The sequence below is a fragment of the Rhinolophus hipposideros genome, assembly GCF_964194185.1.
Source record: "Rhinolophus hipposideros genome assembly, chromosome: 11".
Taxonomy (NCBI): Eukaryota; Metazoa; Chordata; class Mammalia; order Chiroptera; family Rhinolophidae; genus Rhinolophus; species Rhinolophus hipposideros.
The window spans coordinates 74,630,190-74,644,730 of record NC_138057.1 but is presented as its reverse complement, the minus strand read 5'-3'; the positions used below and the strand labels follow the sequence as shown (position 1 = coordinate 74,644,730).

General features: G+C 35.6%; 1 protein-coding gene across 5 annotated transcripts in view; it reads left to right on the top strand.

Annotated features, from left to right (window-relative positions):
• Positions 1-14,052, top strand: part of SCAI (suppressor of cancer cell invasion) — a 116,376-nt gene extending 102,324 nt beyond the window's left edge. For 4 of the 5 annotated variants that reach the window (XM_081066542.1, XM_081066541.1, XM_081066543.1 and 1 more), the window contains 4 exons: positions 1,557-1,629; positions 5,644-5,817; positions 6,014-6,114; positions 11,666-14,052. In XM_081066542.1, coding sequence (XP_080922668.1) covers positions 1,557-1,629; positions 5,644-5,817; positions 6,014-6,114; positions 11,666-11,812 — 495 coding nt within the window. In that variant the 3' untranslated portion in view covers positions 11,813-14,052. Of the gene's footprint in view, positions 1-1,556; positions 1,630-2,347; positions 2,508-5,643; positions 5,818-6,013; positions 6,115-11,665 lie in introns of those variants that run through there. The other variant, XM_081066545.1, reaches the window with a different exon arrangement.
• The last annotated feature ends 489 nt before the right edge of the window (positions 14,053-14,541 follow it).

The window sequence follows — 14,541 nt, the reverse complement described above, 5'->3', positions numbered from 1 at the left end:
CATTTTTCTATTGGGTCAGCGTCTTTTTCTTATGGAGTTGGAAAAGCCCTTTCTATGTTAAGGAAATTAATCCTTTGTAATGTGAGTTGCATATATATTCCCCAGTTCATCATTTGGCTTTTGATTTAGTTTATGGCTATATTTTACTATGCACAAGTCTTTGATTTTTGAACTGGGTTTATTAATCTTAATCATAATAGGAAGACCTTCTAGGTTACGAAAATCCTTATTTTACATTTTCTTTCAGCACTTTTTTTCACATTTAAATCTTTGACATATTTGGAATTTGGCCTAGCATCTGGTGTGAAGTATGGAGTCACCTTTTTTCTACATGTCTATCCAGTTTTTCCTACCAGTTTGAACTGTTGTCTTTATCATTGTACTCAAGTCCAGTCTGTTTGGGGGTCTCAGTCTGGACTCTCCACTCTCTTCCATTGGTCTTCTACCTACTCTTACGTTAGTGCCACATATTTTAATTACTGAGACTTTAAAGTATGTTTTAATACTCGATGAGTCTTTTCTCCGTCTTTGCTCTTCTTTTTCAGAGTTTTCCTGGCTAATCTACTTTTTCCATATGAACTTTATGATTATTTTTTTCAGTTGCAGAAAAAAATCTTTGGCTATTTTTAGTGAGGTTGGTTTAAATTTTAACAAATTAGTATAATGACATCTTTAGAATGGGTTTCTAAGAATATAATGTGTCTTTCCATTTGTTCTAGGCTTAATTTTTATGATTCAGGAGTGTTTTTCATGTTTTTTTTCACTTCTTATTAAGTTTACTTTTAGGAGTTTTACCAAACAGTTTATAATTTTATTTCCCTCATAGATCTGCCTTTAGGGAAAAGATATTCTTAATCATGCAAAGAGTGTTCTAGTTTGAGCGTCAGTTTAATTCTCCCTGTAAATTAACACATTTACATTCTGTTTTTATACATCATTCTGTGTGAGTAGTTACTGTGTTTCCCCGAAAATAAGACCTAGCCGGACAATCAACTCCAATGCGTCTTTTGGAGCAAAAATTAATATAAGACTCAGTCTTATTAATATAAGACTGAGTCTTATATTAATTTTTGCTCCAAAAAAAGATGCATTAGAGCTGATTGTCTGGCTAGGTCTTATTTTCGGGGAAACACGGTAATATGATTCCCAGTAAGATGGATCCAACCTTCACAGACCAGTAAGTTAGAGCTTGTCAGGCTGAGAGCCAGATCGTAGCTCTTGAAAAAATCCCCCCTGTGAATACACCTTCACTAATGGGTGGCCTCTTGGTAGGCAGCCTGATGACTTCTCCCCCCTCCCCCACCGCCGCTGTAACACTGCAACCATATCCATGCCTTTATTTTTAAAATCAATAGTTCACTTAGTAAATGTCACTATGTTAAGAAAGCCTGTTTGCATAGTAGTTATGCATGAATGGCAGTCTCTTCAGCTGTTACTGATGTTTCTGCAGCTGCTATGAGTCAATGGGCCCAATCTATACACTACTGATGTGCTTTGGAAAATTACTGTCTTTGGTCAAACCTTTAATGAACGTTTTAAATTCTTATATATTACAGAATTTCACAAACTTATTCGGACAGCCATTAGTCTGCTTGCTTTCTCCTACAGCATATCCAAAAGCTTTACAAGGTATGTGCTGTCATTACCTCTTATATCCATAGGTTGCAAATAAACACTGTCTACGTTTTAAATAATACTGACCTTTGTCTCCCCCACCGATAATGATCACATGTGGAATTACAGTGTTTAGTGGGGCAGGTGTCAGTCTGAAACCAACCCAGAAGTCTGGCCAACCACCAGACTTCTTGAAAGTGCTACCATTAGGCCTTGAGATAATTCTCAAATAAATGACAAAGCATGCCTGAGAAAAGGGTGGTTTTGGTCCCTTGCTCTTGGGGAACTTACGATTTGTGGATTTTAAAATTTGTTTTGCAGCTCTTTGTTTTCGTGAGCTCGTCCTCATCCATCTACCATGATTTCCTGTATCTCTGGCTACATGTTTTAGGCATCTTTTAAGACTGAAGATTTCTGGTCTAGAAAACTTCTCAGCCTATGCATAAGAGTTAGGATACCCTAAACTGGTGCAATTTAGAGTTTCTTTTATTCACAGTTTTACCATGTTGTATATTTTTTTAAATAAAAGAACCTCTTCTCAGTGTGCCAGAGAGACATTTCTCAAATGAATGAGAAATGAAAGACCTTTTTGTCTTTAATAATTTGTCCTTAATCAGCAACACAAAATCTGGTTCTAACTCGCAGTCATTAAGCTAGGTAAAATACTAAACAAACCTTAACCCTGTTTTAGCAGTACTTGTCACTGTTTCACTATCTCCCTGACTGTGAATAGTGCTGATGTCTCTCTGTGGGAGATGGCATTTTACTGCTACTTCCCAGCCAGAAGTCCTGTCTGCTGACATAGTTTGACACAGGAAGTGATGGTCAGCAGTTGAATGCCTGAGAGAAGCTGGAGACTTTTCACCGTTGTTTTAAGGTAAGTTATGCTATTTAACAGGGAAAAACATGTAGAAATAGTAAGTTCATGTATCCAAAAGTCAAAATTAATAAGGGATAGAACTTACCTTCAAACAACGGTAAAATTCTCCTGCTTTGAGGACTCGGTTAACCTGTTGCTTATCATTTCTGGAGAAATATGACCCCTTCCAATTACTTGAGAGTGCTTTTTATTATCAATTTGTCCTGTCAAGAGGCAGCTTTATTTAAAATCGCATGGTCTAATGTGTTAATATCAAGGTTATTTGGTCTGAAAGGCTTTATTATACCGGGGGTGCCATTGGGGGTGCCAAAAAATGTATATATGATTGGTATTCAAACTTTTGCTATTGGTATATATTATTACAATTTTAATCCAGTTTTTTCCTTTCTTAAAATGAGTATACTTTTTTTTTTGGCACCATCTGTATATGGAGTAATAACAGACTCTGGAGGCAGACTGAATTTGAATCCCAACTCAGTCACTTACTAGCTATGTGACCTTGGGAAGTCACTTAGCCATTCTGTGCCTCAGTTTATTTCCTATCAAATGTAAATAATAGTAGTATACTTACCTCATAGAATAATTCTGTGTATATAATAAGTATTCAATATGTGCCAACTATCATTATTACTAATATGCTTAGTTGTAATATATGTCCTCAGTATTTTTTAGTCCAGTATCCTATCTTTTGTGCTATAAAGTTTAGACCTCTAATCCCCAAGTGTTCCCTGTCTGGGCACCAAACTAGCAAATACCTAAGTATTTGGAATGTCAAATTATATTTCTGTGCTTCTGGTATCTAAAGTCTACAGTTTTCTCTTTAACCAAGAGTTACTTCATTCATCCAACAAACATTTATTCAACATTTATCAGGTAGGCATTAGAGATGACACTGACCAGACAAACAGTTATACTTCTCACAGAGCCAACTGCCTGGTAGAAGGTGTAGACAACCTAACAATTACTGTAGGTGCTATTAGTGTTTCGTATGAGAAAGCATATGGAATGCCTAACCAGACTTTGAGAATGAAAAAAGTGGATGAAATGATGTCTAAAGTGGTGTTGAAGGATGTGTAGAATTAGGTGGGGATGAAATGGTTGAAAAACAGTATTCTAGCAGAGAAATGGCATGTAAGCCCTGAGATATAAGTGCTCTGAGATGAGAGTTTATGGAACATTTAGAGAAATTAAAGTAGTTCCTGGTAGAGTTTGGGATTGTGTGACTGAATTATGAAAAGCCTTTTATGATTTGTTAAGAGATTTAAATGGAGGACAATGGGTAGCCATAAAAAGATTTTAAACAGAGCAGTAACACGAAAGAGTATCAGTTAACCTTGTGTACAATCAGATGGAGAAGAGCATTAGGGAGACAGTGGTGGCTGGAGCGGGAAAAATGGCTGGTTAGCTGACTTCAAAAGATACTAAGCCCAGAGAACTAGCAGGACGTGGTGATGGTGAAAAAATAAGGGAGAGGAAGAACGCAGGAATGGATGTGCAGGTTTCTGGCTGAGGTCTGGTGGAAATAATGATACTGGATAAGAAGTAGATTTATAAGAGAACAAAGGGGAAGATTTTGTTTCCAATTTTTGACATGCTGAGTTCAAAGATACTTTTGAGACTTAGATTGACTATACCGTGTTTCCCCAGAAATAAGACCTTGCCGGACAATCAGCTCTAATGCGTCTTTTGGAGCAAAAATTAATATAAGACCCCATCTTATTTTATTATGAGACCGGTCTTATGTTAATTTTTACTCCAAAAGACGCATTAGAGCTGATTGTCCGGCTAGGTCTTATTTTCGGGGAAACACAATAGTAGTTTAGAGAAATTCTAACCCATAAAAATATAATGGGAGTCACCTATGTAATTTTAGCCACATTTTTTTAAAGATTTTATTGGGGAAGGGGAACAGGACATTATTGGGGAACAGTGTGTACTTCCAGGACTTTTTTCCAAGTCAAGTTGTTGTCCTTTCAGTCTTAGTTGTAGAGGGCGCAGCTCAGCTCCAGGTCCAGTTGCCGTTGCTAGTTGCATGGGGTGCAGCCCACCATCCCTTGCGGAGGTCAAACCTGCAACTTTGTGGTTGAGAGGATGTGCTCCAACCAACTGAGCCATCTGGGAGCTCAGCGGCAGCTCAGCTCAAGGTGCCGTGTTCAATCTTAATTGCAGGGGGCATAGCCCACCATCCCTTGCGGGAGTCGAGGAATAGAACTGGCAACCTTGTGGTTGAGAGCCCACTGGCCCATGTGAGAATCGAACCGGCAACCTTGGAGTTAGGAGCATGGAGCTCTAACCGCCTGAGCCACCGGCCCGGCCCCAGCCACATTTTTTTTTAAAGTTTGTTTTTCCAGGACCTATCAGCTCCAAGTCAAATAGTTGTTTCAATATAGTTGTGGAGGGCACAGCTCACACTGGCCCATGTGGGGATCGAACCGACAACCTTGTTTTAAGAGCACTATGCTCTAACCAACTGAGCTAACCAGCCACCCCCATAGGAGCCACATTTTTTTTACAAAAGAGAAAGAAGCTGGTGAAACTACTGTAAACAGTATGTCTATTTGTACTGAGGCTTTGACATCCTATGTGTATTTTACACTTCATAGTGTTTCTCAATTTGGGCCAGTCACATATTAGTTCTGAGCTTAAGGAGCTAGCTCCATCTAGGCTGGATAGAGAAAGGGGAATCAGGAGTTATATAAATGATAATTGAAATTATGGGAGTAGGTGAGAGCAGCAATGTATAGGGCCAAAGATAGAAAATATCGATATTTAAGGGATAGGCAGAGAAAGAGCAACTAACGAAAGACTGCAAAAGCTTGGCCATTCTGGTACTCGTCAGAGAATTCTGTCTGAACTGCCTGTGACCCAGCCCTTGCCATATTTGTATGAATTTTTTTAGTTGGGGCGGGGAAGCAAAGGAATATGTTCATTTTCCATTTCTCTTAAGTTTATTAGGCTCTAAAGTTTGTTCAGCAGTAATACCTGTGATATGTTTTTGTAGTTCCATGCAGAATCTACTTTGTTGAATTATGATTTAATGATAGAGCTTTAATTTTATACATTATCGGTGTATTAAAATGTGCCTCAAATGCATCTCTTATCTTTGCAAAACTGTTGTCTGTGTATATAAAACATGTTTGTTATTACAGATCAATCTCAGCGAGGTAGCCTCTTCACTCTCTTTTTGAACAATCCTCTAATGGCCTTCCTATTTGTCTCTGGATTGTCAAGCATGCGTAGAGGCCTATGGGAAAAGTGTCAAGAATATCTTCGAAAAATCAACCGCGATATTGCCCAGCTACTGACCCATTCACGTTCAATAGGTACCCTACTAATCTAACTGCACACTTAACAGAAATTATATAATGGTTTAAAATTGTTTAAATTGAATTGTTTGAATTCTTAAAGGTATTTGTTGAAGGCAGGAAAGTTGAGAAGGTTTTCCTGAACTTTTCTTCCCCTTTAAAATGTATTTTCCATTGAAGCATCCTTTTGCTGTCACCTTTCTCCTCTTTGCAGATCAGGCATTCCTCCAGTTTTTTGGGGATGAATTTCTTCGCTTGCTTCTCACAAGATTTGTCTTTTGTTCAGCCACCATGAGGATGCACAAGATTTTTCGGGTAGGCAAAAAATACTATAAAAGAAATATTTAAGTATTTAAGAATCATGTATTACATTTTACCTGTATTAAATACTTTGAATAAATCCAAAAGAATATTCACAAATTACTGTGTAAGGTATAAAGATGAACAATGTAATGCATATCTGAGTACCTACCACCCAGTTGAAGAAATGGAACACTTTCATTACCTTTGAGGCCCCTCTGCAGGTCTTCCCTGAGCCTGTCTCCCTCTCAAATGAAACTAAAATCCTGATTTTTATCACTTGCGTTCACTTTTCTTTCAAGTTTTGCCACATGGATGTGTATTCCTACACAGCGTATTGGTGGATCCATATTGTGTGTATTCTTCCCCAGCTTTCTTTTTTACACTCACTATTATATTCCTGAGATGGAGCCATGTTGGTGGCTGACTGTAGCTTTCATTCATTCATTTTCACTGCTACTAGGATTCCATTGTTTGTGTATCTGTTTGACTCATCTCTTCTACTGATAATGGACATTTGGGTTGTTTCCAGTTTTTTAGTATTATAAACAGTACCACTGTGAAATCTCCCGTCAGTTTCTTGGTACACATATATAATAAGACTTTTTCTGGGGAAAAGACTGGCAATTCTAGTACTCGTCAGATAATTCTGTCATGAAGTGTCTGTGATCTGCAACTTGCCACATTCAGATGAAATGTGTTAGTTGGAGGGAAAAAAGCAAAGGAATATTTTATGGGGGAATGAATGCAAGGTCAGATGATTTAGGCATATTCAACTTTACTAGGTAATGCCAGACATTTTGCAAAGTGGTTGTATCAATTTACACTTGCACTAGCACTGTGTTAAGAGTCGCTATAGTTCTAATCCAGGCCAACATTTGATGCAGTCATACTTTATATTACATGCAAATCAGGTGGCTGTAAGACAGTAGCTCATTTCTGGGATTACTTTTGAGGTGGAGCAATTTTTCATGTGTTTTATTCTGTGTTCTTTATGAAGAGTGAGTTAAAGTCTTTTGTCTGTTTGGCTCTAAGTCGTTTCTTTCTGTGTATTCAATTAGGAACATGACACTGCTCATTGAAGTTTTAAAAGTTTTAGCCATGTCATTTTCCACTTTTATAAGTAACATTTGGGTCTTTCTCAAATAGGCCTGAACATTTTTAAAAGTCTTTTGCAGCCGTTAGTTTTAAAATGTTATTTTTCACATTATTATAATTTTAAAATATTAAAGAATTGTACAGTGTAAATCCATATACATACTAACTAGATTCTATAGTTAACAGTTTAGTATATTTGCTTTCTCCTGTATTTGTCCATTTATCTATCTCTCTTTCCATTCATCATTTCATCTCATTTTTTGATGCAATTTGAAGTAAATTGTGGACATCAGTCGGGTTTATCCCTCAACACTTCATCACACATATAAATAACTGAAAGTGTGATAGATAGATAGATAGATTGATAGATAGATAGATAGATAGATAGAGATATGTATATTTACTTCTTTTTTAAGGTAAAATTTACACAGTGAAATGCATAAAACTATAGTGTACCATTCAATGAATTTTGACAAATACATACACCTGTGTAACTGAAACCCCATTTGTGTTATACAACATAGCACCATTCCAAAAAATTGTCTCCACACCATTTTTCATTCAGACCCCAGAAGCAACTCCCTTTTCACTATTTTTCACTATCAATTAGTTTCTCCTGTTCATGAACTTGAATTATACAGTGTAAACCTTCTTTGATCAAGCATATTGTCCTTGAGATTCATCCATGTTGTTTCATGTGTAAGTACGTAGTTCATTCCTTTTTATTACCAAGTAGAATTCCATTGTCCGAATATACCACAGTTTATTTAGGCCTTTTCCTTTTGATGAACACTTGGGGAGTTTAAAATTTTTGACTCTTCAAATAAAGTGGCAATGAACATGCTTGTACAAGTCTTTGCACAGACTTATGTTTTGAAGTTTCTTGGTCACGGGGTATGTATATGTTTAGTTTTATAAGAAACTGCCAGACTCTTCTCAAAGTAGTTGTACCAGCCAACAGCGTGTGAGAGTTTCTCTATATCATTGCCAACACATGGTGTCCATTTTAACCATTGTGGGTTTATAGTGGTTTCTCATTGTAGTTTTAATTTGCACTTCACTGGTAAATAATGATATTGGACATCTTTTCCCATGCTTATTAGCTATATTTTATCCCATTCTGTGGCTTGCCTTTTTTTTTCTTTTTCCCCTTCTTCCGCCTCCCCCTACTCCCTTCGGGTTCAAGCCGTTATTTCTCATTCTAGTTGTGTAGGACACAGCTCCCTGGCCCATGCTGGCATGAGCCTTGCATGTCCCCCTCCCCTCCGCTGAGGCAGTGGGTGGGCTGTTCACAGCAGCTCTCGCCGGCTGCTGGCCACTCTCGGCAGCACAAGGCAGCACACAGCAGTCCACAGCCACTCACACTGGCTGCCGTCCACTCATGCCGACTCCGGTGATCCAACCACCTGAGCCACTGGGTGGTGTTCTGTTTTTTTTCTAACAGTAGCTTTTGAAGACTAAACTTAAAATTTTGATGAATTTTCAATTAATCAGTCTTTTCCTTTGGTGATGTGTGTTTTATCTAAGAAATCTTTGCTTATCCCAAAGCCACAAAGATCTTTTTCCCCATTTTCTTGTAGGAGTTTTATAGTTTTAGGTTTTACATTTAGGTCTATGCTATATTTTAAGTTTTGTTTACAGTGTAAAGTAAGAGTTTAAGTTTTCTTTAATATGGATTGAAATTGTTCTAGTATCATTTGTTGAAAAGATTATTCTTTTCTACTTGAGTCATTTTGTTACTTTTTTGAAAATCAGTCAACCATATACATACAGGGATATTTCTGGACTCTAAATTGTTTCATTGATAACATTTTTCTCCAATACACTTAATGCCTTTCTTGTAGCTTTATAGTAAGTCTTAAAATCTTGTAGTATGAATGCCCACCCCCTAAAATTTTTTAGGTGGTTTGGTTGTTCTAGGTCCTTTGTATATCTGTGAATTTTAGCATCAGCTTCACATTTTGAATGGGATTGAGTTTATGTAAACAATCTGTGGTGAGTTGTATTTGAATATTCAGTCTTCTAATCAATTAATATGGTATATCTCCACATTTATTTAGGTCTTTTTTAGTTTCTAGCAGCAATAATTGTGTGGTTCTCATCATACAGGTCTTACATGTGTCTTACTAAATTTATTCCAAAGTATTTCAAGTTTTAGGATGCTTTATAAATAGAATTGTGTTTATTTCTTTTTCGTTTTTTGCTAATACATAGAAATACTGCTGCTTTTAAATTGACCCTGTATCCTGCAGTCTTGCTAAAATGAAGTATTCTGTTAGATTTTTTATACACTCCCTAAGATTTTCTGTGTACATGATCATATCTTCAAAAAACGTAATTTTACTTCTTCCTTTCAAATCTGTATATATGCATTTTATTGTGGTTTTTTTGGTGTGTGTATGTATGCTTTATGTCAGGGTTAGGTCTTCCAGTAAAATGTTGAGTAGAAATGAGAATGAATATCCTTGCCTTGTTCCTGGTTTTAGGGGGAAAATATTTAGTCGTTTACTATAAATTATAATGTTAATTATTGGTTTTTCATAGACGTCCTTTTCCAGGTTGACTGAGCTCCTTCTATTTCTAATCTGCTGAGAGTTTTTTTTTTTTTTTATCAGGAATGGGTACAGAAGATTGTAAAATACTTTTTTCTGCCGTACTTGACCTGATATATATTAATTCTAACACAGTGAATAACATTGATTGATTTTCTCATAGTAAGTTAGCCTTGTATATCTGGGTTAAAGGAATTTTGTAGTCATGTACTATCCTTTAGAAATTCTATTTGGTTCTTTTAATATTTCTCATTTTTCTCATTTATGTTTTTGTTATGCTCTTGAATGTTTTTATAATAGCTCAAGTCCTTATGTGCTAATACTATATTCTCTATTACTTATACGTTTATTTTTATTGTTTTTCCTACTGGCCATAGGTGTCAATATTCCTAATTTTTTGCATTGTGTATTTTATGATGTTGAATTCTGGATTTTGTTGCCTTTCTTTAAAAAGTGTTAGACTTTGTTTTGGCAGGAGTGAAATTACTTTCAAATCTTTGACCTTTTCATGGCTTGTTTGTAAACTTTTTAGGGGTAGATTTAAAGTAGTGTTAGCATATAGATGTAAGCTTTATTTGGCCTAATATTTAGAAGCATGATTCTGCTGGGATCTCATGTCCCATTTCAGCAAATATCTCCACTCTGGGGGATGTTTGGTCAGAACTCAAACATCTCCCAGCCCTGTATGAGCTGAGAGGATTGTTCAACTTGCAGTAGTCCCCCAGGAGTTCTTGTGTTTTTTTCTTTTTTTGGTTTTTGAACATTTCATTTTGTCACTACTCATAGTACTTAGTGCGGTAAATCAAAAATTTGGTCTTTGTAATATGCAATGAGTGAAGCCTACAGGAATGAGAGAAATGAAATTTGAATATATGAACTGTCATGTTAGATACACAGAAAAGTAGTAACTTATTTTTTCAGGAAGTTTTAAATGTGTGGCAAATTATAGTCTATAGAAATGGCCAAATGAAGAATTTCCAAATGATAATTACCTGATTCTTGAAATTGTCTCCTTTTGCTTCCATGTAATTACAATTTTTTTCTTTTTTATTATTCCTTTTCTGTTTCTTTTTCTGAACTTTCATCTCCCTTTTTAGGAACTCTTTTGTTGGTGGTGGTGGTGATGGTGTCTTACTCTTTGCTAAGATTCTTAGAAATCTCATCCGTCTTCATGGCTTTAATGTTTATCTCCATACAGATTATATCGTTTATTTACATACACTGCTCAAACTTGTCTGCTGAGATGCAGCCCTGAACTTTCAAGTTCTGGTTGAGGAGCAGTTCTATTTGTATTAACCTATTACCTCAAATAAAATACACCTAAAGCCTGAAACTTTGTACTTTCCCTAAGTTAATCTCCTCCTTTACTTCTCTTTTTCTCTCAGTTGTTCCCAACCCTTCTCTCAAGTCATCCTTTACCTAAATCTTACAGCCAGCTTTGACACCTCTCTCTCTCCTGTAATTAATTTCCAACGCCCATTAATTTGACCTTTTCAGTGCTTCTCATATCTTCTTTCTTGTTTTCATTTCCACTGCAACATCTATTTATTCACTCATTTAACAAATACTTGTTGAAATTCTGTATGTGCTTGGATTTCCCCACCCCCCACATGTAGGATTTATTTTGTTTCCACAATATAGCATAGTGCCCAGAAATAATAGGCCATAGTAAATATTCGTGAATTAACTCACTAAATTAATATATTAGGTTAAACTATATGAAATTGCCATTTTAAAGGTCAGGATGGTCCAATGTCAGCAATTTCATGTGTTCAACAAATATATTACCAATAATAATCACATCATATGAAAGAAAAAAATACAAATTTGCTTCTTAATATTGTTAACAGTAATATTAATGTTTATCATTTTCTTTCATTAAACTGTAAAACTTATTTCTCTTCTTTGCCTACCAGGAAACACGAAATTATCCAGAATCATATCCACAACTGCCAAGGGATGAAACAGTAGAGAACCCTCATCTCCAGAAGCACATTTTGGAATTGGCATCCATTCTGGATGTTCGAAACGTGTTCCTTGAAAATACCATAGATGACTATTAAAACAAAAATCCTCTTGTGAAAACAGTTTTTCATTTGCCACAGATTTTAAATGGTGCAGTTTTCTAATGTGATGACAGACACATACATAGTGGTGTTACTTAGTTTTTATTTTTTAATTTAGGACCACCATTTTAAAAACAAACTGAAAAAAATGTTCAAACTTTTAGGATAACTGTTTTAAAATGTAACATTTCAGATCTTTTAAAACACTCAATTAATCTTGGAATTTTTATTTTTATTTTTTTGAGGTATGAATACTTACCTACAGCATCTAATCCTACACTCAAGTAGTCACTCTGAGAAGAGTAAATTATTTATTTTTGTATAATGAGGAAAATCCAACTCTTAAACTTGGACCTTACATGTATGGATTAGGAAAATATGTAATTGTTCATGGAGATGAAACTAGCCAGCATGGACGACTAAAAGTCAAGAACAGTCCTGCCATATTTCTTTTCATTCCAAGTTAGTTGGTAGAAAATGTGTGATTCTTTGACGTATAACCGAGACAGTTCTTTAAATCATTTGTTTAATATACTGTCAGAATTTCAGAAATTGTATAGGATTGATTTGCATCTGAAAACCAAATCTTTAATTGGGGTCTTGAGGTGATATCATTTGGAATGTGTGAGTCCTCTTTGCATATTTTATTTTCTTTGTAGTATTTGAGTGCTGGAAATTAAAAAGAACAACTTTTAAATATTTCACTTAAAAAAATCAGAGTGTCGGTTTCCAGTAGGAATGGTATTTATACTCTTTAATTCAGAAGGTTTAAAGACGGTCTAGATTGCAGTCCGTGGCATACCGTGCATAGTTTGTAATCTTTGCCTATTTCAAATTTATGAGACTTCAGAGTCAGAGATGTTTTTAATTTTAGTTGAGGGGTAACTGAATTGTTATTTAACCTAAAATGGAAGTTGCTTTAACATTGACAATTTGGCAATAAGATTTTTTTTAATTTTCTTGTATTTAATATTTTATATTCATGCACAAGTTTTTATTTTAATAGGACTCAGTATATATTTTTTTGTTTTGCTTCCTTAATTTTACAGGCACTAGCTATGATTCTCCCCTCTCCCCCGCCTTTTTACTCCACAGCATTCAAGTTCAAAAAATTATGACTCAAATGCCCTTCTACCTAATTTTTTGTACAGGCTCACATTCTACCTCTGGCAATCCCAGGGGAAGTGAGGTGATTGCTTTTGGTGCCTCTTTCTTATGTCCCTAGAGAAATTTTATTGTAATATTTTTAACTTGGTTTTCATTTCTGGCATGGAGTATTATTTGGGTCTAAGTTATTCGTATGCCTGTTCCAATTTGCTGATTTTTCATCTGAAGTCTTGAAGTTATTGTTCTTAGTTTGGGGGGATTTTGTGGTATTTCATTTTTTTATCATTTTTACTTGTTCTTTTAAACATTATTTCAGAAAGCTTTGGAAAAGTTATTCTGGAGAGAGGTTTCCTTTGCTAGTGGGTTGTTTTTCATTATCAGCTAAAGACTGCTTTCCTTTTTTTTCCGTCCCTTAACGGACTTCATAACTTTCCTTTCATCTCAGCATTCACCTAGACTACAGCAATAGACTGACCTTGGTTGTCTGACCTCTTGTTGTAATTCTCCTGAAGGTCTGTGCCACTAATATTCCTAACAACACATACTTTTTTTCCTGGTCACTGATGCTTAATATTTTACATCCTGAGCTTTATCCTCACCTGTTTAGCATAAAGAACACTGGTCTGAGAAGTAGGAGGCCTGAGTTCTAATCCTGGCTTTCCTGGTAAATAGCTTTATGCCCTTGACAGGTGTCTTCGTTTCTCTGTTTTTAACATGCTCATCTGTAAAATGAAGGCATTGGCCCAAGGTCCTATCCAAATCTCTGATTCTGTAATGTGAACTCTTGGTCCCAAAAGATACTGATTTCTCTAGCCCTGCCACCTTGAAAACTGATTTTAGTGTACACATTTTCTTTTCTAGATCATATTTACCTAGCTTTTATTCAAGAAAATATCTGCGTCCCACTTAGTTATTATAGAAACTAGTTCAGAGAGAGATCTCCTGAAATTAATATTAGAGCTTTTGTGTTTAGAAATATGTTTGTCTAAGAACAAGGGGTTTTAGAAATCGTAACTAGAGGTTAGATGACATTGCTTCTTAAGCTAATAGAGAAAAATCTAAAGTGAACTGAAGTGATCTTGGGAGGCAAACTGCTAGAAAATTCTAAATTATTGTTTGATTCATACCTTAAAAAAAAAAAAATTGTGTACTGAACAACAGCTATACTCCAGATTTTTTTCTAGGCATTGGGGGAGCAAACAAAGTAGACTTCAAAAATTCTTGTCTTCATGAAGCTTCCATTCTAGTAGGAGTCGTCAGGCAATAAACATAGTAAGTAAATTTATGTTAGAAAGTCATAAGTAGTATGAAGAAAAGTTAGAGAGTGGTAGGGAAATGTTTCATTTGTTTTGGGGCAAAGAGCAATGTTTAAATGAGTGATCAGGGTAAGCCTTATTGAGACGATTACATTTGTGCAAACACTTCATGTTAGTTTTTTCTCTCCCTTTTTTAAAAAATTTTTATTATGAAAGTTTTAAACGTTCACAAAGTTTAACGAACCCTCTTTTACTCTCTACCCAGCTTCTACATTTCAAAGCATTACTTTAATCAAGGAAGAAAAAATGTAAAAGGACAATCACCCAGGGGGCTCAAAACAGCAAATGCATACTGCTCCCCTT